The 24,995-nt window shown below is 38.5% G+C and overlaps 1 protein-coding gene across 1 annotated transcript in view; it reads left to right on the plus strand.

Moving 5' to 3' along the window:
- The window catches only part of MAP1A (microtubule associated protein 1A), a 125,828-nt gene that overhangs the window by 91,933 nt on the left and 8,900 nt on the right, over window positions 1-24,995 (plus strand). Inside the window, exons 3-5 of the mRNA XM_072148370.1 lie at window positions 11,421-11,503; window positions 13,676-13,816; window positions 15,919-24,565. Coding sequence (XP_072004471.1) covers window positions 11,421-11,503; window positions 13,676-13,816; window positions 15,919-24,565 — 8,871 coding nt within the window. The remainder of the gene's footprint in view (window positions 1-11,420; window positions 11,504-13,675; window positions 13,817-15,918; window positions 24,566-24,995) is intronic.

Below are 24,995 nucleotides of genomic sequence, written 5' to 3' on the forward strand. Positions count from 1 at the left end.
CAGTAAATGTAAAATAAAAACATTATGGAGGGAGTATATTCATGGTTTTGCACCAGTTTTTTTGTTGGCCAATCCCATGGATTTTTATTTTGCACCTGTTGCAACAGATTTACAGAGTGTTGACGGCACAAAAACCTCAGTTTTCTGACACTCATGCCTTTTTTGTTTTTTAATTTGGGCGTATCTTTTGTTTTGATTCATTTCCTGCCCTTCTAGTTTCCCATTTTAGGGTAATATTTGGCGCACATTTAGACCAAGAAACAGCGAGTTTACCAACTTTCAAACCACTGCCTGAATGTGGACTGTAATTTCTGATGCCCACCCATCAAGGGAAAAAGACCATGTGCCACTAATAAATACATTTTCTTAGAAGGCAGAAAGTATAAAAAGGCAAAATAGAAAGGGCTGTGGATGGAAGAAAGTTAAAAAGATTGTAGAAGATTTACTACATAAATACCTACTTATATGTCTTTTAGGCACTTTGGGGGCAATTTATGCACTGTGCATGTTGCACCAGATCTTGAAGTTCCCCCACTACACGTCACAATGGACATGCTAAGGGGCTCTCTAGAATTGTGCTATAGCCTGCTGCAGGAATTGGCCCAGCCAATGGCTAATGTGCAAGCATTAGATGTCCCAGACTGACCCACAGTGACAGCCCTCATATCACCCCTCCCCTGCCACTTGGCATGGAGGGGACATTAGGGGGTAGAAGCCACAATTCCTGTTTGTTCGCTAGCAATTGTAACTTTTGATAATTCCACTGTTCAGGTTTATTCAGAAATGGAATTTGTTTATGGGACAATAGCACAGCATTAGATGTGTCAAGGTGTCCCCACATTTAGTTTGTCCCCACATTTAGTTTGTTCCAAACTAAGACATTTAATTGGTGAGAAAAATGAACCAGTATGAGCCACTTTAATACATTTGCCATAACCACATTTTCCTCATTGCCTAAGATTGGATTTTTGGAGGCTTTGTCTCGAATTGAAGCATTCTAGTAAATAGAGTTGAACTATACTACCAGTCACAGTTCATGAGTTTCTGGAAGAGAGAAGACCCACATCAGACAAACCTTTGATAGGGGCTTCTATTTATTCTTTGTCATATTCCTTATAGCAAATCCACCTAATATCCAGGAGAATTGTATAGATCCAGCAACAAGACATTTACAATTCAGTCCAAGAATCATCCTTGGTAAACAATAGAGATCTTCAGGGAAATCAGACATAAACAACATCTTTCCCCAAGGCGATCAGTAGGAATTCCCAGGTCAGCTGATGCACCATGCTTGAAAAGAGGCTTCTGACTAACATCTTCACAATGCTGAGATAACCAGGTTGTTTTTACCGGAAGGCATTTAAGAAAAAAATCGACTCTGTCCTAAGGCAACGACTGCCTCTCCCTATTCTATAGTATACAATGTATATTCATAACTATTGATGTGTGTGAACTTATAGCAGTCTGCTAGGTCTCATCTATGTCCTCATGTTACAGCTATTTGGGATGATTACAGTCTACATTCAATATGTAGATCATACCTTTAGGTGTCTCTTTTAACAAATTTTCGAACACCACAGACCTACTTGCACTCATTTTAGCAGTGAATGTTTTACATTTCGCAGCCCTGAAGCATTAACCTGTTTTGCATTAAAATCCAGCGGCACACAAGATTTTCTCAAATAATGGTGGCTGGAAAACAGCACATTGTGATCCGAATATTAATTTTCATATGCTTTGTTTTCACATAAGATCTCAAAGGGGAATAAGTTGGATAGCAAACCCAAATAACACATATCTTGCCTCATTGGACCTGACTTTGCAGCAGTTGTCAGCACAAAAGGCTCCCGGGCAATTTTAATGCATTTTTCTCCTATGATTAGACGGCTAAAAAGGGTTCTGCTCTTGGTTCTTATTTAGCAACTACTTCAATGAAACATGACCAAATGAAATAGATGAAGAAAGCCATTCGAGCAGCTGGTGTAGGATGAAGGTTAGGGCTTAATGTATATACAGCTGGAGGTATTCCCTGGAGGCAGAAGGGTCTGTAGCTTAGCTACTGTACTAAGAGAATAGAAAGAAAAAGTCATGTAATTATATCACTGGAGATTTCAGAAGTCAGGATGGTGTAATATTAAGAAACTAAGTGCATTCTGGAGCAAGTTTTCCAGAATTTCTGCTGCATTCTCTTGAGTCAGTTGATGAAGCAAATTGCAATGATTTTTTATTTCAAGGAACATGAAAATATAAAAGGGTAAAGAGAATTTACACAGTGGAAGGGCATTCATTATTTTTGTTTCTAGTTGTTCTTTTTTGGCTCCCAATTTTAGCAGTGATGTGCACTGTGATGTTATATTGTGGAGCACGACGTTAGTGCATTTGGTGCACTGCAAGAAGAACAAATGATGGTCAGAAATGACAAACCACATTCATGAAGGGGTTTAGAAGTTGGTGGATTTGCTTTTTGTTGGTCTAATTTGGCACAAAAAAAAATTCCCCCCAAAAAAGTGTTGGGAAACTAGAAGTGCAGGAAAAATGTCGGGATTGAAGATCTGCACCCAAATTGAGCAACATAAAAAAAGATGTGAGTGTTGGAGAAGAAGCTAAATTGGGGCTCCAAAAGATAATTAATATGGCGCATAATGGGCAGCAACTGCCAGAAAATGCCGCTGCCAAAAAACTGGTTCAAAGTGAATAAAAAATGACTCCCTTTGTATAAATAGATGGGGGGAAACATCCTTGTAGATACATCACTTTTCTTTCTTCAAAATGGCTCAAAATTGTTGGATCTGCTGATTTATGCCAAATTTTTGCAAATTGTAGCTAAATTGCAAAACCAGTGCAAAAAGACTATGGCAGTGGGTTCTAAAACTGCATTATAATGATGAGCAGATATTGCGTAGCAAGCGCTGGGGTTGGAAAATGGCAAATAATTTGTAGCACATAACTATTTTCATGGTTATTAAGCTTTTTGGAATGTTTTTTATATTATTAAAATGTTGTAGGAGTAGGAGGGTTATACAGTAAACTAGGATATTTATAGCATATCCATAGACATACAAGTCTGTCTATGCCTAGGTAAAACACTGGACTCCTAAAATCAGATTGAGCAGAGCCAGTGGTGTAACTTGAAGCTGATGGGCCCCAGCCCAAAGTCTGTGCCAGGCCCCTGACTATAATGTATGGTCTATAGTACTGGTCTTCTTATATGGGAAAGTGATACCTTATGGGCCCCTAAGTCTCTTGGGCCCGGTTCCGACCACACCCTCTGCACCCCCTCAAGTTACACAGGGTATCTTCTTAGCTTATCTTGCTCTTTAAAATGCCACCTGAAGATAGAGCAATCTGGTTACTGCTCTTACTATATCACATTTTTCCTGCTGATAGGACACTATATAAAATCTCCTCAGCTTTACCTGTTCTATAACATGCTGCCTGAAGAAAGGACACTGTAGAATGTGCTCAGCTCCTCCTGCTCTATAACATGCTGTCTAAAGATTACACTTTCAATGCAACAGGTTTTAGTTATTTATCAGATTGACAGAGGGCGCCAAATAATAGAATACTGGCGCATGGTATTAATTAATCTTTCCTGCACTGCTTGGGATGTGTGCAGCATTAACATACAGCATGCAATACAATTCTGCTGAAGCGCAGTAATAAATGTGGTGCGTGGTCCGATTCAGCACTAGAACACCCCTTTAGGTGCAGGATTTTGCGATGCTGCGGACACAATGCACCTGCGACACAATACTGGCACAAACACTTCACAAATACTGAGCAAGAAGTTTGCACATTCTTTTCAGTGCAAAGTCAGACAGAAAACTGTGGAAAACACTTGAATAAATTTGGGCCATAGAATGGTATTGAGTAGAAGGATGTTTTGGAATGGACATAATCTTTGGTCAATGATAAAGGTCACATGTCATGAGCAGCTTTCATTACTGTAATAATAATAAATAAATAAATAGCTGCATATTATATTCACTGCTGGATTAGGGTTTTTTATTTGATACGCAAATAATGTGTTAAAGTCGCTACCAGGCCTACTATTAACATGCAAATGAATCGCTATGGAAGTAGGAGGTAGCAGATGCCAGATGCCTCTAGTGCTGCCCATCCAGAGTGGAAGTAATTGGACTCAGGAATTGTCTAGGTAAATTGATGGACATTAATTAAAATAGCCATGAACTTTCAGATTATACAGTAAGGACTCATGGGGGTCATTTATCTTATCTCTGTTTGTCTTGGCTTGTTTTTGCTGCTGTTTGTCTTTTTTCCCATCTGTTACTTTAGTAATTTGTATATTTCACTTTTTACTAGTGTTAAGTGGGATTTTTTTTTCAGATATTTTTCAACATTTGTTACAAATGTCTAAAAAATGTCACACAAATGTCTCAAGTCACTTCTTTCCATTTTCTATGTTTTCCTTAAAGGGAACCTGTCACCACATTTGCACATATACAGCCAGTGACAGGTAGATATAGTTAGAGGTAGATAGAGCTCTATAAACTGACTGACAAATTTTTAGCTAAAATTTGTTTCACTTCCATCCCCATAAATCACCTTTCATACTATATTCCCTGGCATCAGAGGGGGCATGTCCTGCTTTACCGGCCCCTCCCATTTAATTCTTATGCCTCCTTACTGGTTACAGTTCATGGTACTTTAACCTCTTAATAATAGCAAACTGTACCCCATGTATGTATATGAGCACATGAAGTCACCAGAGCCTGGATGAACTTTTACTCCTCTCCATCCTCCATGGAGGCTGCTGTGATTTCATGTAATCACATAAACAGTGTACAGTTTCCTATTCTTAGAAGGTTAAAGGACCTGTGATTATGTCACTGGTCACATGTCATGAATGTAACACAAGGCACCGTGTAAAAAAAATTACACAATATTTCCCATCTGTAAGTAGAGCTTTGTTTGAAGAGACACACAGCTGTCAATCAGAATAATGGGGCGTGGTCCACTGCCAGTCTGAAACAGAAAAGAGTCACAGAGACCATCCATGAGTCACAAAAGCTAATTTGCATATCTGAAAAACGTCTGTAATTAAGGTTCAGTGTCTCATTGGCAGCTAATTTTAGATGATATGGGAAGGACTTGTAACCCTTTATGAGCAGGCATTGGAAGAAAAATAAAGATCAATAAGTTGTCATAATGTCACATGTTCGTGTTATTTGACATTTTAATCTCCAAACAAAAAAAGGACTTAAAATGTGATATTTAATTTTGTAAAATTTATAATAATTTATATAATATTTTGCGTAATAAATTATAGATGAGTGACTATATAGAAGGAGCAAGTGTGATGGTTTAGGGTAATGCTAAGAGGCCTGAATATAAAGAAGGACAGATATTAGGTATAACTAATTGGGTCAGTCATCTGCTGTAGGAAGAGTGGTGGTGTTACAGATTGAATAACTGAGAGTTCCATCAAAGTGATTTATTTCAGCTATTGCATATCTATAATACATTTTTTATTGTGGATGGATGTGTAGATTTAAGCTATAACCTGAATAGGTAATAGTAGATTTGGCACAGCCCAGCCGGAGCCCTCTACTCTTAGCAAAAGTGGCGTGCAGCCTAAAAAACCCTCTTAAAGGAATAGTGATATTTTTTGTAGAAATACTTGCATACAGGGCAAGACAAATCTGCCCTATCGTGTTTACTTCTTATTTTGGGTGATTGCATAAATTATAGTTTTTGTTTGTTTTATTCTTAATGAAATTTCCTGTTCTATTGTGCGTAAAAAATGGTATATGGGGGGAAATGATGGATTGCTTCATTGCTGAAAGTTATTTCTATCTGGTGTGAGTCTGAGATTTATAATCCATAGCCAATTACACAAATAAAGAATATGACTAATACTAATATATATATTCTATCAATGTAATTGTAATTTTAAGAATAGATCCATCTACAGACTGTGAAGCAGAGGTACATGATGCATTATTAGGATGCGGAGGGATAGGATCACTTAATTATAGCCAAGGTCAGCAGTGGCATTTACAATCAAATCAAAACATCTGATAAAGGATACAGGATGCGGATTGTTTCTGCAATGTCAGCCATGGACTGCTTCAGGACATATAATCTGGCCAAGAAAAGAGTCCCCCTACCATCAGAATCAGTAGAGACTCTTGTAGCATCTGTCACCTCCAGATGTCTTTATTGTACTTAACATTCTCACTGCATAAAGAAGCCAATGTCCTAGTCCATGGCACTAGCCACATTATAGTACATGCGGTGGGTGAACAGAACTTTTATGATACCCTTAACATTTATTGCTGAATTGGCTAGTTAAATTCCCTGCTGGCTAATGTACTCTATAAATAGATTTGTAGGTCGCTGACCCTATCTGTATGTAAGGTCTGACATTAAGTTCACAAGCTTATAGCTTGTTTTCCTGTAATAAAAGTAAAATGCATAGGTATTTAAGACCATGTTCTGAATTGGCTTATTAACTTGTATTATTCTTCTTATTATTCTTATTATTATTTTTATCATTTAATATTATTATTAATTATTAATAGGCTCATTATTATTTTTATAGGCTTATATAGGCTTCAATTGAGCTAAAAGGAAGGCATGTCCACTGCAGAGAAAAAGTAATAATATTTTCATTTCAGCAATAGGAAATAGGAAACAGCAAGACAATATGGGGCATTCATTATGGGCTTTCAAACTGAAAACTGGTAGTGTTTTATTTTTTCCTTTCTGCGCCTCTTGCATCTGAATTTATGAAGTGTGGATGCCATAATATTGGTGTTTTCCGACACTCTCAAATCTTTTTTGGGTGCAAAATTTTGGCGACACTTGTGAATCCATCACTTTTCTGCCACTTTTTTTCCGACACATCTTTTGGCACTTTTTGTGGCACAAAAATAGCCCAGATAAAAGCTGGTCTATGGAGTTCTAAACCTTTCAGGCCATGTGCCAATTCATTAATCCCATGCGCCACAAACGTGCATCCCAATGAAAAATATAGCACAGTTCTGGCAACACCTTGCGCCAAAAATAATAAATGACCCTTAATATTACTCTGTCTGCAAAAAGTTGTGGAAATACTCCCACCCAGAATGTAATAGTTATTAGTATTAGTTTCTGACCAATAGAACCTTTTACAATCCATTTTTGTAAATAACCAAACTCTTTTAGAATGTAAACAATTTAAACACTTTGCGCCTTCGGTGACCAGAATATTTTTTTTACATTTTTGACATCTACAAATATAACTTGAAATTATAACTCAAATAATCATATTGAGACCCATGAAACCATATATTTTCTGAAAGCAGGCACCTGTCTTATTGTCAAGATGCTACTCAACAGTTTATAAACATAGGCACTATTATGCAAATTTAACTGAAAGTGTCAACATTTATATCGATACCAAATAGTGTGCCGTATGGAGAATATAATAATGATCTGTGCAGAAGTCATAAGTATCTTATAGGCCTACATCCACATGAAATCATACATTCGTTAAAATCAGGAATGCTTAAAAATCGGTTTTTTACATATAGATATTTTAAAATATAAATAAATATTGGTATTACACACTTTAAAAGGTATGTGCGCCCTCAAAACTGTGGGAGACTTTTATCAGTGCTTCTACACCAGGTTTCTGGTGTGGAAGAACTGAAATAATCGGAAATACTTGCACAATGCAAGAGATTATGATAATTATTGCGACTTTGCCACACCATGTGGGTTTGGAAGGGACGTGAAGGGTCACCAGTGCCAGCAAAGTGGACCTATGCGCTTTCTAAAAACTCACAAATATACACCGCTTAATGTTCACAGGTTTTGACTCAAAACTAAGCCACCAAAAATATATGAAAATTGTAATAACTATAATAAATGATAACAGAATGTACCGTACTTTCCAAAAAACTGACACATGGAATGCGCGCAAAACAATTTCTGCAGAAAACTGCACTAGACATACACATACATTGGTATGTTATACCAATGCCATGTATAAATGGTATATAATTGGTATCATTTTATGCCGCCTATATAAATATAACCCTAATAAATAATTATATAAATCCCTATATCAAACTAATGAGAAAACTATGGGCACTAAGATGCTTGTAATATGTAATGAGCACAATACATATACATGAGACCTAGAAAATAGAGGGCCCTAACTGTGGTTCTGATTAACTCTAGGTGCAGTATGTGGAATATGGGTGCAAAAAAGCAGTTTATTACAACTGTCTGAAAGTCACCAATTGATGGCATGTGTATGTAATATAAATAGGAGAGGGGCACATGCTATGTGTTGTATTCCTCTCAATACCTGACAATCTGAGATCCAGTTTGAAAAGAGAAAGTTAATGGTATGAACATAAATTCATGTTACCGGGATGGGCTACAGAGGCAAAGATTATATTTTCCCTTTGCAAACTATTAACTCCCCTTTCTCTGCAGTCCTCTCTTCCTCTTTGCTGCTTAGCTGTGTACCACAGTCATGGAGATATCCACAGTTAAAGGAACAACTGGAGTAGGATCTGTATATAAAATCACACTCTCCTGGGTAACTTTAACAGTATTTAATCCATAAATGGAAAAAGAAGATTCTCCACTTTGAGTTGACACCAGAACTGTTATGGATTTAACATGTATATGACTTGTCCGTGGCTACTGAAGAGCCTCCCTGTTAGGACTTATGACTTTGGTAGGGAAGGAGTTAAATGGGTTACCCAGTGAAAAAGTGTAAATGACAGCTTACTACCAAATAAAAAAAAATTCTCCTATATTTTAATTCCTCTCTGTGTGCCCGATGACTTTAGACGTCAGCAGGCACAGGTCCGGAGTCTGCCGCGATAGTCGGAGACCCTAGGGAGATGGGAGATACGGTTTATTACTGCTTCTTCCTGGTCCATTCCTCACAGCATCGCGCTGAAGTAGTCACCGCCGGCTCTATAGATTTGGGGGTCAAGTGAACACCGGGTCTAAAGAGGTGAATCAGAGCTGCTGGGTCTATTCAGACACAGTCCAGCTCTGACCAAAATCAGCCCTCACAGTGGGTCGTTTCCTGCCTGTAACTAGGGCTCTTATAGATGCCCCAGTTATAGGGGAAAGCTGGAAAATAAAAAAAATTGTGAACATTTTTCAGAAAGATTGCCTACAAGAGCTTAAAAGGACAGTAACTTTTTAACAAACTTTACATAAATTAGTAGTATAAGCAACTACAAGCAACTATGTTATGTATCTCATTAGAGCAAAATGCTTCCTTCTTCATTTACCCAGGCTCCTGACATACCTACAGTGGTATTAGAATTGTGATCCAGTAAAGTGGCGCACTCGAAGTAGGATTATAAAATGGAGTTTAATGAGTCTAAAAGCACAACGCGTTTCGGGATTGGAATAACCCCTTTATCAAGTGACAAAGGGGTTATTCCAATCCCGAAACGCGTTGTGCTTTTAGACTCATTAAACTCCATTTTATAATCCTACTTCGAGTGCGCCACTTTACTGGATCACAATTCTAATACCACTGTCAAGAATATCCTGAGTAGTGCGGCTACACCACACAGGAGCTCATCCACCAGGAGGCGGCACCAGAACCATCTGTGACTAACGTTATCTCATAGTGTTGTGCCTATTTTAGCACAACAACACACGGTGAGCGTAATATCCACCACTATCCCATCTTCATCCTTAAAGGTGTGACACTATTAGCGCTTTTCTCTCCCTGTCCACTCTTGCCATACTTTTCTCACAACACCTGACATACCTAGTCTGATTGTCTGATCATTATATAATGCAGCACTGTGGATTGCACTGCACTGTGGACGCTCACTTGTGGTGTTTGGATTGTTTGTCAACTGTTGACTGATTCTTGCAGAAACTGGCACAATATTCTCTGAGTGAAATAACACGTGTGGTTTCTCTGGCAGTTTTTGAAACGCTTTTAAAAAAAAAAAAACTTGCAGTAGATTACAAAAATAACAAAAAGTTTAAACTAAAGAAACACTTTGGATCCACTCCAATGTTTGGTTATAAGAAAACTTACAAAAAGGGCAACAATCTGACATGTCTGGAGATATTTTGCAAACTTTATTCACATTTTTTTCCATTCAAAAATGTGTTTTTATTTTGTTCTCAAAGAGGCCATGTGCTGGAATGGATTTATCATATAATTTACACACATTTATGGTAACCTTATTGGGTGATCCAACAGATTTACCCTGATTTCCACCAGAAATCAATGATTATGTCTCTCCCATTGAATCACATTTGTTGAACGGAATGTGTAAAAAAGAGTGGAGGGGGGGGGGGGTCACACACGGTCCCACATTTATCAAAAGAAGTGCAGGACTACACTATGTGCAGTTTTCCTCACCAAAACCTTTTTGCACCTGTTGTAAGTCTATTGTTTGCACCTCTTTTGTCTTTGTCGTGTCGGCTCTTTGCCAAATCCATTTATTTTTGCGCCTTACTAGGTGCAAATTTTAAAAAGTGAAATTTGTTGTGCAAATCATACCATTGCCTTTCCAAAGCATGGTCAGGACTGGCGTGTTATTGCTCAATCATATAGGCTCAATATTATAATAAATTGGGCGCAACATCTGTAAAGAGGCTTAATGTTATGACAAATAGGACGCAACAACACCCACCAAATTGAGGCGTAACATTTCAAAGTGCAAAATAGGCGCAAAACAGCCATACACAGCAAAAAGCCACAAAAACACCTACAAAAGGAAAAGATAAATGACTCCCAGAGTGCATCATATTATTGAAAACTGGTGCATGGTCTTCATTAATCTGGCGCACCCTGCACTGCTCGGGAAGTGTGCAGCAACTATTTTTGTCACAGTAATAATGTGGCGAATGGCACTGGAACGCCCAACAGTTTGCACGTTCTTTTCACTGCAAAGTCAGACAGAACTCTGGCGCAAACACCTTAATAAATGTGGCCCATTGTTGTGTGAAGGCTGTATGCTAAAATACTTTTTTTAATGTCAAAAGACTGTTGCCATCCCCCTTCCTAGTGAAGACAATTTTTTTCTGAAAAGCACTTACAGCTGTGAAGATAATATCTTACATGAACTGAATACAAGTGTTGTGTGGGAGGAAAATTACAATTTGATTTGGGAGTAAAATGAATTAAAATGCCTTTGGTGCTTTTATTTCAATGACTGTTTTCCTCAAGACAACATTAAACAAATGTGCAAAGTTCTATAGGGAGGTTAAATGAATGAATGCAAGCGGATTATCATTAGGACAAATGTACTGGGGATTCATTTACTGGTTTTGTGCTATTTTAAATGTAATAGCCATTGAGTCCAGGGCTCAGCGAAAATGTTCTTGAATGCCATGCTCAGGAAGGAAACGACTGAAACTATTTTGTTTTTTTTTAAAAAAATGTAATACGTTTTTTTTTCTTTCCGTAGGCCAAAGAACTTTGCAGCATCAAAGTGATGTGCTAGAGACAGTGGTCTTGGTGAACCCCAATGCAGACAGCATTGTTTATGAGGTAAAGTTTGCAGATTACATGAATGGGAATATCCACTATGAAAACATGTTAGTGTGTGTTCAGACAAAAAACCTGGTGGAGTTGTGCTTCTGGGCAAAATTTTACATGTTGCCTATCCCTCTTCTGCCACGTCCTATGCCCAATCCTATTCCACAGGTGGTAAGGGCAGTGATTATGAAAAACAAATGCAGGTAATAGAAGATCCTTCAAGGTGCTAGCATAATCCCTGGAGTTTTTTAAAAAAAATAGATGATTCCACTTTTAAAACTTCTTATAAAAGTAGATGCATGTAAATATATAATTAAAATCAACTGGAACACCGCATTTTGTGTTCGAACAGTTCTCTTTTTCTGGTGAGAGAAGCACTGATGAAGCACTGAGCTTGATTGCGAAACGCATTGTTCCAGTATGGTCATGCACTTGGCAAATGAGGTTTAATGTGGATAAATGTAAGGTTATGCACCTGGGGGCTAATAATCCAAAGGCAAAATATGTCCTTGGGGGAGTAAATCTGGGAGAGTCCCTTTTTGAGAAGGACCTGGGGGTACTAGTAGATCATAAATTGAATAACAGCATGCAATGTCAATCAGCTGCCTCTAAAGCCAGTAGGATCTTGTCATGTATCAAAAGTGGTATGGACTCTCGTGATAGGGATGTAATATTACCACTGTACAAGGCATTGGTTCAGCCTCACCTGGAATATGCTGTCCAGTTCTGAGCACCGGTCCATAAAAAGGATGCCCTGGAGCTGGAGAGGGTTCAACGTAGAGCCATAAAAATGATAAGGGGTATGAAGGGTCTTAGTTATGAGGAAAGATTAAAATAACTAGATTTATTTAGTCTTTAAAAGAGACGACTACGAGGGGACATGATTAATTTATTTCAATATATGAATGGTCAATACTAAAAATATGGTGGTAAGTTGTTTCAGATTAAATCAAATCAAAAGATGAAGGGGCTTTGTGTCCGTCTGGAGAAAACAAGGTTTAATCACCAGAGGCGACAGGGCTTTTTTAATATGAGAACTGTCAATCTGTGGAATAGCCTGCCTCAGGAGCTGGTCACAGCAGGGACAGCGGAGAGCTTCAAGAAGGGTCTAGATGCCTTTTTACACCTAAATAACATAGATGGTTATGTTATATAGAATTGTTTCCCCTAAATCCCTTCCTCATCGAATCCCTTCCCTTCCTTGGTTGAACTTGATGGACAAGTGTCTTTTTTCAACCGTATAAACTATGACTATGTATTTGCATGCATTGACTTTTATCAGAATTTTTAAATTAAAGTGGAATCATCTATTTTTGAAAAATCCTCTGAGAATTATTCAAGTGCCTTGAAGGACTGTCCATTACTTCCATTTGTTCTCCAGGATCATTGTGATACTGTCATTGTTCTGAAAAACAGGTTGGTAGGGGTCAGTGAGTTTTACTGATGCCTCAACAATTCATGTCCATTGCATTTCCATTGCATTGCCTAGCTTATGGAATGCTTGCATGGATCACATTAATAGAAAAGGTTCTGATCTCTTAGTGTCGGTCCAATGAGCTCCCGTCACCCATAATACCTGGGTTCCCTGAGTACCTATCAACTGACCCATTTACTGCTGAATGGTTCAACACCATTGGGACTCTCATGACTGCTCATTGTGCCATAGCTTGGACCCCCAGCCATAAGAAAATTACCTCCTATCCAATGCATATTGATATTTCTGTAAAACATTGTTTACTGATGTTAATGTGCTCAAAAGAACATCAGGCCTTCAGGCTTAAGCTTTCGTTGTAAAAAGAGCTTGGTGTGGAGATCGCCATATATATTATATAGGCGCCAACAGCTTTTCCCCTTACCCATGTGCACATGTTCTTAATAGAGAGAAGGGAATAAGCCACCTCTGGTGGTAAGCTATCTCCTTTGAGAAAAAAACATTGGGCATGTTGAAATCCAACCTTTCCCCTCCATTTCCTTATGCAGGGGGAAAGCCAAAAATTAGATTGACAGCAGGTGTTGACCTAATCATAAGGTTCAATTGACATTTAGCCTGTATATAATAGCGCCTAATTTATTTTCCATTGAAAATTTCCATTAATAATATTAAATAGGATTCATTATATTTTAGTAAATGTGTATCTTAAAATTTTAATATATGCTTAAAAAGATGTATAACTTTACTACTAGGTACGCTCCCTGATCACAGATCCTTCAGCCTACAAGCTTCTTATTTTAAGTGGCCAGTGCTCTGACCAGGAGGGAGACCTTATTCTGCAAAGTGGTACTTTTCCATTACAACGCCTTGGGGAGGTGTTCAGCGACCCAGAGGTATGTGTAAATTTTTCTTTATCGATGTTGGTTTACTTCTAATAACCCCTTTCTGACAAGGCAATAGGAGACTTTACTGGAGCATTTCTAACAAATTTTCATACTTATAGGTTTAAGGGCCATTACTTCCTTTTTTATGCAAGAGCATAAACATTTTTTCTGCACTTTTTCTTGGCGCGTAGGAATAGTTAAAAATAAAAAAGTTGAGTGACCTTTTTTCAGTTTTAGCCTTCTGGGGGTTAAAGTTACAAAAACTGGAGAAAAATATATTTTTTTGTAATGTACAGTATAGTATATATTTTTCTAGCTTTCAAATTAATTCAAAATGGCCTAGTGTGTGATGTTCGTTTTGATATATACCATATATACTCAAGTATAGACCAACCCGAGTATAAGCCGAGGTCCCTAATTTTACTACAAAAAACTGGGAAAATGTTTTGACTCGAGTATAAACCTAGGGTGGGAAACACAGCAACTAATCTTTAATAAAATGTCCAGTAGTCTCCCCTCATGAATGAGATGTCCACAGCCGACCCTCTAATTAATAAAATGTCCAGCAGAGAGCCCCCATTTAGAATGTGTCTAGCAGTGTGATCTTGTTAAAAATGTGTCCAGCAGTGTGCCCCGTTAATAATGTGCCCAGCAGAAAGCCCCCTTAAAAATTAAAGTTAGTACTCACCCTCCGGTGCTAGTCCCCCGGCATCCTCTTCTCCCCGCAGCACGTCCTCAGGTTCTTGGGCCTGCTAGCAGATGCACGTCTATGCGATCTGCTGGCACAAGAACTATGATGTCAGCAGACAGCGAAACTGCTACGTCATAGTTCTGTAATGGCAGATTACATGGACATGCAGACGTTGTTGCAGACTCGGGACCCGCACTCACTGATGTCTTTCGCAAGTGGGTGATCGGAGATGAGTTACAGGGAGCCTATCATAAGGAAGGTCAGTTTTGCATGGTGACAGGTTGAAATAGCTACTGGTATGTTGATTTCAAATATGCCCTCAATGTCTACTTACCTCGCCCTTACTCATTGCTCCCCACCTCCCTCAGCCACATTCTTTCCCCGCTTAAATCAGCTCACCGCCACAAGCAATTCTTGTTTGAACGGCCATCTTACCCCTTCCCCCTCTACGGGTATCACCGCACAATGCTGGCAGGGAGGGATTGTTAAAGAAACTATTTAAAAGCACTGTATTTATTCAGATGCATGACAAAGGCATTTTTTAAATCAAGAGAGGCTATAGGAATCTGTCATCGTGTAAAAATGACCTTCCTGATGACAAATTACTTTGAAAATATTAATCTACAGCTTTATGTTTATCATAATGGAAATCCTGTTATATCGCTGGAAAGAAATGCATCCATAATAAACAGTTAGTGTATTTTGTACATTTTTGTTTTATGAAAACAGAAAACTCAAGCAGTATGTTAAAGGAAATCTACCACTAAAATTAAATAAAATTAAACTAAATATATTCACCTCTCATCCTCTTCCTTAGGATGCCGGCACTTGTCTTCTTTAAGCTTGACACATTGGGATCGCCTGAAAAAAAAGAGTAATAAAAAAAGGAACCTGGAGTGTGGGAACGTGATGTCCGGTGCTCTGGGTTGCTAATTATTCATGCCTCTCACATGATGTCACCTCCCACTCCAGCATGGGAGGGGTAGGCGGCGAGAGGTGTGCATAAATATCAGTCCCGTGCGCTGGACATCACGTGCTGACACCATGGGCTGCTTTTTATAACTCATTTTTTCAGGTGACCTCAGCATCTCAAGATTAAAGAAGACAAGTGCCGGGATCCTGGGCAAGAGGATGATAGATGAGTAAGTGTAGTTTCATTTTAGTTTATTTTAGTGGTGGATTTCCTATAAAGACTTCACCACTATGATCAATTATAGCCTTCAACATTGACTTCTACTTACATGGCACATCACCAGTCGGCCAGTGATTGTCCTACTGCTTTGCTTTACCGCTTTCAAATTTGAGTCTGACAAGCCCTTTAATAAAATTAACTTGAGTACTTTGTATTTTATTCACAAATGCAATATGTTTGATACATTTTTATTTGGCTAATTACTTTTCTTGTATATTATCACTGCAGGTTTGCCAGCTCTTCAGTAACACCGATCCAGAGATTAAGGCTTCTTTAACGGTTTCCTGCTTGGAAGAGGGAGATTGGTGCAACCTTGGACATTCCAGTTTCCAGGATATCATAAATTGGAAACTAAATCCTGAGCTAGTCTTACCTGCCATGGATGGGGTGTCAGAATTTGCAGACTATGTCTCAGAGACAGTTGATGTTCCATCTCCTTTTGATCTCTTGGAACCACCAAATTCTGGTGGATTTTTAAAGTTGTCAAAGCCATGTTGTTACATATTTCCTGGAGGAAGAGGAGACTCTGCCCTTTTTGCTGTCAATGGATTTAATATCCTGGTAGATGGTGGCTCAGAGAGAAAGTCTTGTTTTTGGAAGTTGGTTCGGCATTTGGATAGAATTGATTCCATATTGCTCACACATATTGGAGCAGATAATCTGCCTGGAATAAATGGACTTCTTCAGAGAAAGATAGCTGAGCAGGATGAAGAACAATCTCAGGGCTCCACTGCTTATAGTGACTGGATGAAGAACTTAATATCCCCAGAACTAGGGGTAGTGTTTTTTAATGTTCCAGATAAACTCAAAATGCCTGAGTCTAGTATGAAGGTTAAGAGAAGCATCGAAGAAGCTTGTCTGACACTACAGTACTTAAATAAATTAGGAATTAAATCTGAACCTTTATACAGGGTAGTTAGTAACACAATAGAGCCCATAACACTGTTTCACAAAATGGGTGTTGGCAGGTTGGATATGTATGTCCTGAACCCAGTAAAAGACAGCAAAGAAATGCAGTTTTTGATGCAGAAATGGGCAGGCAACAGCAAAGCAAAAACTGGTATTATTTTAGCAAATGGGAAAGAAGGCGAAATTTCAGTACCATATCTCACATCTATCACTGCCCTTGTTGTATGGCTTCCTGCGAGCCCAACAGAAAAAATTGTACGAGTTTTGTTTCCTGGCAATGCTCCACAAAATAAGATTTTAGAAGGTCTAGAAAAGCTGAAACATCTAGATTTCCTGCGATATCCAGTAGCGACACAAAAAGACATATCCAGTGGTGGCCCTTCATCTACGGGTAAGAACACAAAAATAAAACAAAGGGCTGACAGCAAAGAAAGTCTGAAGTCTTCTACAAGACCTAGCACAGGTAAGCCAATCAAAAGAGAAGAGATTTCAGAAGAACAGGCTAAAGATGTTAAAATAGAATTGACAAAAGAGACAAAAATAGAGAAAAAAATCAAAGACGCAACAGACAAAAATATTGAGAAACATTTAAAAACTGAAAAGCTGAAAACCGATGCAATTGATTCTGCAAAATTAGAAAAGAGAAAACTTTTGAAAGAAAAGACAGGGAAAAAATTCATCAAGGACAAGATTTCAAAGCTTGATGAAAAGAAAGATAAAGAAAAGAAAGAAATAAAGAAAGAAAAATTTGACATAAAGAAAGAAAATATCAAGAAGGAAGAAAAGAAAGATGTAAAGAAGGAAGAGAAGAAAAAGGATGTTAAACCTGAAACTAAGAAGTTACTTAAACCTGATTTACGGCCTTTTACACCTGAAGTGAGAAAAACATTGCACAAAGCAAAAGTTCCTGGAAAAATCAGAGTTGAAAAAGTTAAAAGTAAACCTGAAAAAGATGTCACACCTGAACAAAAAATAAGCAATGTGCAGCAAGTACAGATGGAAAAGTTACCACAAATTGCTGATATGGCAGAACAGAGATCAGTTATGTCATCCCCTGAGGATCTAACCAAAGATTTCGAGGAGTTGAAGCATGAAGACAATTTAATCCAATCCAATAAAAAGGAAGATGATATCCTTTTTTCAGAACAAGGGGCTTTGGAAAATAGACCAACCGATATGTTAACAGTTCAAAACCAGTTCAAGGATGAAATCATGTTAGATGAAACAACATCAGATAAGAAAAGTCTTCTTGAATCCCCAGATGAGGGTATCACAACCACTGATGTTGAGGGGGATTCACAACATGAAGAGAAACCAATGTACCAAGCAGATGAGACAGCTGAAATGATTGATGAGGGTGCAGCAATGGAAGAACCTGTGGAGATGGTGGAATTTGAGGAAGAGATAAACACAGAAGAAGAAACCACCCCAGATGTTGACAAAGAACAAATATCTAGCAGAAACAAATTTGAATCAATGCCAACCTTAGACATCCAAGACTTAGAGATAGATGAAGATAAAGAAAATGAATTGGATGAAAAGGGAATATTCGATAGAAAACAAAAAGAAGAAATACTTGCAGGTGACGATGACGAAACCTGTGAAAAAACAGAAAATGACAAAGAAGCAGAAAAAAATATAGATGTGGTAGAAAAAGCAGATGTTGAAGAAATGGAAGAATATTCAGATGAACCAAAAGATGATTTGAAGTATAAGGTCAATGATTACAAAGAGAAATTTACTGAACACAAAGAAAAAATGACTTCTGGTTTTACGATGTCATTGCAGAAAGAGACTGATTTAAAAATGAACATTTGTGACAGGGATATAACAAAAGAACATCCCTCATACCTAACTGGTGTCCCTATGTCATCGGGAACCACTGCAGAACACATATCGTACATCCAAGATGAAACTATGCCAGGTTATTCTGAGACAGAACAAACTATTTCTGATGAGGAAATACATGACGAACAGGAAGAAAGAATTCCCCATTTACAGTATGATGTAGGCAGTTATGATATTTCTGTCCCTGACCAACCTGGATCATTTGAGGCAATACATGGTATCAAAGCAGTTTCATCTTCTGAAGTGTCTACAAAAGGCTATATCATGCAAGAATCTGAAATACCGGGTTATTCTACAAACATTGTTGCTGCTCCTCTAGCAGAAGAGGAACACATTTCATCAGCAACATCTATAACTGAGTGTGACAAACTATCTTCTTTTGCTACATCTGTTGCAGAAGATCAGTCTGTGGCTTCTATCACTGCACCAAAAACTGAAGAGACTGGAAAAAGTTCATTACTGCTTGACACTGCAAACAGTATTCCATCTTCTCACACTGAGGCCACCCAGGGGATTGAATATTTGCCATCTGCTGGTACTATATCACCAACATCCTCTTTAGAAGAAGATAAATGTTTCAAATCCCCTCCACCCGAAGATTTCCAGTCTCTAATGGCTAGTGGAAAAGACCATCTGAGTTGCACCACACAGGATGATGAAATTGAAGATGAGACAGGAAATCTTGAGACTCTTGACAAAAAACATTACAGTCCTCTTCTATTTTCTGAACATGGAGGAAGTGATATGCAATATGCTTACAGTACAGATATGAAGATATCACCAAATATTTCTGGTGGTGAGGTAGACAAAATTGATTCAAGCTTTGGAGAAGCCGAGGAAAGGTGCTTAAGTCCTGATGACAGCACAGTGAAAATGGCATCTCCAACTCAGTCAGGCCCCACTAGCACCGGACACACACCTTCTCACCAGTCTCCTATAGAAGACAGATCAGAAACCACACAAGCTGAACTGTTTGAAGCAGCAGATATACTTAATGAAAGAAAAGATGAAGAACAATTTGAATCTTCTGCAGAAAGAAGAGATCAATTTGATAAACCAATCACACAAGAAGAAGTGCCTTTAGGAACTTCAATGCAGGGTCCTGATGTGGAAAGCTTTGATAATACTTTGTCATCATATAAGTGTGACCTAGACAATGAAAATGTTGTTGAAGGAATACCAGCTGTAGGGGGAATATTTCCTGATGAATATATTGGCAAGAATGAAAGTTATATGGACAATGAAAAGTGTGATTTATCTAAGGATGCTTTGTTTTCAATGAGTTCAGAACCATATATGCAATTTGAAAATTTAGTTTCATCGAAGAAAGTCTCACATGAAGATTTATTATCTAGCCATAAAGAAACAGATGATGAGCCACTACAGACAGCATCACCCAAACAGATGTCAGCAACATATTATGATTATTCCGAAGTCGTAGAACAGAGTCCAGAAAAAGATCATACACCAACTGAGAGCTCTAGACAAGACTTTTTCCTAGGAGATGCAAAGTCACTTTCTTTTACAGAACAAGGAAAAGAAGATGACACATCCTTGCAGATGTCTTTGATTGAACAAAGTCCAATTGTAAACGAAACATATCAAGGGAGCCCAACAAAGGAAACATATTTAGATGATGAAAGCCCCTTTCAGTTGAAAGTTGATAAGATTGAAAAAGAAGAAAAGAAATGTTCATCTGATGAAATATCAGCAGAATGTGTGGATCCTTCGCTATCCATGAAGGAAAACTTTGGTGGGGATCAAAAACATCTGGAAGCAGTGGATGCACATTTCCAAGATAATACCCAGTCCTTCTTGACACCTGAAATGAAAGATGATAAACAAACATTTTCAGAAGTTCATTCAGAAGAGTCAACAGCAGCAAAATCACATTCGCATCATTCTGATAGCCAGGTCCACCAAAAAGAAGAAAAATCCTTTTTGATTTCCTCCTCAAGCCCTGATGACTCAGAGTCATTTTCATTTGCAGATCAAAGCCCCCTCAAAAGTGAACCAATTGAGAAACAGGAATCTTGTCTTTCACAGGAACCTTACAAGGATTTAAAACATACTGGGTTCTCTCTTGGATATGAAGAATCAGAACAAAGTATAGAAAAGACAGAAACCTCAGATGAATTCAAGAAAGATACATCTAATGATAATTACATTGATAATGAGAGGTCCTCTGAAAGTGAAAACATTTATATGAAACAGATGACCTGTGAAAAGAGAGTGTGGTTCACAGAAGAACGCTTTGGAGAAGAACCAAAGGAAACATCACAGTACTTACCAAAAGAAAACAATAAACTGCGGTATACTGAAGAAGGAGAGAGCACATTTCTTGATGAAGACTGGGAAGAACAGTCTAAAGATCAATCTTCTTTGAATGTAAATGTTGTAAACCAAGAAATATCTAACAAATCAGAGAATCAGAATAGAGATATATTAGATGCAGAATATGCCCATTTTCAAGAGGAAAAGCATGCACAAGAGTCACTAGAGTTAAGTAAAGATGCATTTAAAGAGTTTGTTTCAGAAACAGATACTACATATCATCCTCATGATGCAAATGTTTTAGACAGATTCCCCTATGTATCAACATCCTCATCTGATATTCTTCAAGGAAGCACAGAGAATACAGGATCTATTCAAGTGATATATAAGACTGCGGAGACATATTTTGAAGAGGGCGAATCAGAAGAAGAAGATGAATGTCCATACTCACAGATTGCCCAATACCTTCCAGATTTTTCTTATCCAAGTGATGCCTTAGACAACAAATGTGATCTTCAACTTGGGAAAGAAACGATCAATGTCTTTGAAAAACGTGAAGAATCTGAAGTAATAGAAAAAACAGAGTATAGCTTGCAGGAGGATGAACATCAAGAAAAATCACCAAAAGAACCATCTACAGATATCTATAATTATCAGGAAGAAGCCAGGCAGGAATACAAAGCTTATGACTCTAAAGAAGATAAAGAGCATGAGTATGTGGAAACATCATACAATAAGATTGAAATTTCTAAAGAAAGTATGGACTTTAGTTTTGGAGAATGCAGGGATGACCCCAAGGAAGATATTTTCTCTAAACGAGATAAAAAAGTTTCTCCAAGTCTTTTAGATACTGGCTTTAAGTCATCTTGCCCATTTGATTCATATTCCCAAGAAAAGGAAAACTATGATGGAACAAAAAAAGGAACAGTAGAAGAAAGAGAGCCAACTCCTTATCCAAATGATAAATCTTTCCAATATGCTGACATCTATGAGAAGATTGCTACTTCTGGAGTCGGACATATCATAGAAGAAGCAGAGCCAAGTAGTGCTAGTTATCTAGAGAAAGAGAAAGTAGAGATACCAACTGTAAGCACGGAAACATCAAGACATGAATTATATAGTCAAATATCTTCAAAAGAAGAGGAATCTCATTTGTATACATCAACAGAGAAGGAACTCTCTTCACCAGCCTCCCCCAAGGAAAAAAGTGACAGTGGCATGTTTGAATATACAGAAAGGCAGGAGCACTTCGTAGCCATTTCAGATAATGGTAAAAAGACAACTAGTTTACCTGTGGAGGAAATCGATACATCACACGTGGAAGAACTGTATCATAAAACACCAACGGAAACTGAGTGTAACGTCTTCTCCCATGATGCAGATCTCTCATCAAAAACAGATACAACGGAACATGAATATCATGAAAAATCTGCCTACCTTCATGCACATCACGATGATGATGATGATGATTATGATGACGAAGATGATGAAGATGATGAAGACAACATTAGCTCAGCTAGTCAGCATGTCACCCAAGCTGAACCACAACAACTTGACATGAAAGCCTCATATTATGAGAAAACAGAAGTACTCGAAGAAACTGCAAGCGATTCTGAACTAGAAAAAGGAGCGAATGAAAAATCTGAAAAGGAAACGAAATGTCCTACAGATTGCTTACAAGAGACCTATACGTATGGTCAAGAGAAGGAGAACAATCTGTCTAATTTTGCTGCTCAATCAGAAGTAAAAGAAGTAGACAATAAACACTATAATGTCCACAGTGAAATGGAAGCTTCGGGGCTAAGTGCCAACCAAGTTTTTGACTCCTTTGCAAGAACAGAATATAGCCTTCAAGAAGATAATTATGGAAAAGAGGATACTGACTACACCTATTCTCCCTTTCTGTCAAAAATTGAGTCCAAAAAAGATACACATGAAACTTGTTTTGAGGCAGAATATCATCAGCCACAAACCAGTAGTCAATGTCATTATGTAAGTCAGGAATTAGAAAGTACCCTCAGTGAAAAGGAAAAACAAATCTACACTGGGTTGGCAGAACAAGAGAGTAAAGTATCAGCATCAGGATATTCTTCTGAGGCATTTTCAATCATAGGAAAGGAAATTGGAGAATCTTCAGATTCATACAAGGTTAACCAAGAATCATTGTCCTTTGTAGACTCTAAAGAATTAGGTAAAGATTCCTTTAGTTTATCACATTCAGGAAAGGGACAGGATGAGTACTTAGAGGTCTCAGAAAGAGCTTCTGAAGTAAATTCATCGTTAACCAGATTTTCACCATTAAGTCCTCAGGAAGATCCCGTAAGTTCCATTATTTCTTCTCAACTGTGTACTGAGGCAAGCTACCAAAAACATGACTCTCAGAGTCAGTCAGAAACCTCATCTGAAGCTAGTACCCCAGTTAAAAAGGATACTGCTGAAGGTTTCTACTCCCAAATGATCAGTGGCTATGCAGCAGAAGCAGAACCAACTGTAAGGAATTTGTGGGATGTATCGCCTCTTGTTCCTGCTGATGTTACTAAACCTTCAGATGAAAAAGATGCTGCTGATGATCATGAATCTACAGGTTCATATGATATGGATGACTGCACATTACCATGTAGAGTTGAATGCAAAAAGACCTCTTGTACATCAAAGACTGATTTAGAGAAAGAAACCATCACTGTGCGTCAGGATAATACACAGATTGACTGTACAGAAGCAGTGTATTCACCACCTAATGTTCTTACAACATTTCCACCCCATCAGCAAGAAGAATCATCAACAGCAAATGGTCCTACAGAAATAAACAATATGCCAGAATTATTCCAACACTCACAGTATGCTGACAAAGAGTTTTACTCTTCTGAGACAAAAGATGAAAAATCATCTCCAGATTCTGATAGAGAATCATATCCATGCTCTGAGGAAGATACAGAAAAACCCAACCGGCCTTCTTCTCTCATGTCTCCTGAGCACACATTTCAGCCTTATTTCCCTGATGCGCAAAGAGGTGGAGGCTCTGAAGATCATGGAGACGCTTCCCATGAAATTGAGACATGTATGGGCACATCTTCTGAGTATGAGCACAAATTATCTTCATCAGAATATATGCACAGGAAGGGGGAACTTTCTCCATCTTTCATCAATCCTAGTCCCCTTGACCTTTCAGATGACAGTGATGTATCACAAGATGAGGGTCACCCTTCAGTTAAGGGAAGGACCCATCATGTAAAAAGCCGTTATGTTGAGGGTGGCACAGTTGAAGAAACACCCCCAACATCTGTTAGTGATTCAGGATCATCTCAGTCAGACTCAGATGTCCCACCTGAAACAGAAGAATGCCCATCAATAACAGCTGATGCAGCAATGGACTCTGATGAAGATGGAGATTTTCTTCCTGTAGATAAGGCCATGGGGAACTCTCATCACAGTAGTTCAAGGCAAGGCCATGATCCACACCCAGCACCAATGATGGATCCCTATCCCCATCCTCCTCATCCAGATGTCTGCATGGTAGATCCTGAAATGCTGGTCAATGAACTAAATCCTATAAAAGGTGACAAGGTACTTAAAAAAGATCTAAAGGACAAAACAAAAGGTGTAAGGAAGCCGTTAGGTAAACCAAAATCAACCTCTCCTGCTAGGAAACTAGAACCTAAGCGCTCTCCAACGTTATCAAAACAGACATCACGGGAGGCTACAGAAAAATCTCTAAAAAACACAGCAGTGAAGAAGGAAACAACAGAAAAATCTTTAAAGACAAGGAGCACATTGCATTCTTCAAGAGAAGATAAAGAAGATACATCTAAAGGTGGTAAACTGGTGAATGGTGTAAAATCAACAGGTAAACACATTTTAATAGAATTATGTGAAAATGTTAGATATCTAGAAGTAAAACAGTAAAACTGTAGCCATTTAAAGCAGGGGTCTCAAACTCGCAGCCCGCGGGCCAACTGTGGCCCGCGGGACAATATTTTGCGGCCCCCACCTGGAAAAGCACCGCCCGCCGTGTATTCACGGCGGCGGTCGGGTCACGCTGCATGGAGAGGGCTCACGGGCTGAGCCCTCTCCATAGCCGGTAAGTCTTTGCTGCATATTGCAGCAAAGACTTACCGGTAACACCCGCGATCGGTGCTAGCACCGATCGCGGGTGTTTGCACAGCGATAGCTGCCGGCAAAGCTGCCAGCAGCCTCAAAAAGATAGCGGCGCATGGGTGCCGCCATCTTACCTGGGATCGCCACTCCCCGTGACGTCATCGTCATCGTGACGTATT

The sequence above is a fragment of the Engystomops pustulosus genome, chromosome 4 (assembly GCF_040894005.1).
Source record: "Engystomops pustulosus chromosome 4, aEngPut4.maternal, whole genome shotgun sequence".
Lineage (NCBI taxonomy): Eukaryota > Metazoa > Chordata > Amphibia > Anura > Leptodactylidae > Engystomops > Engystomops pustulosus.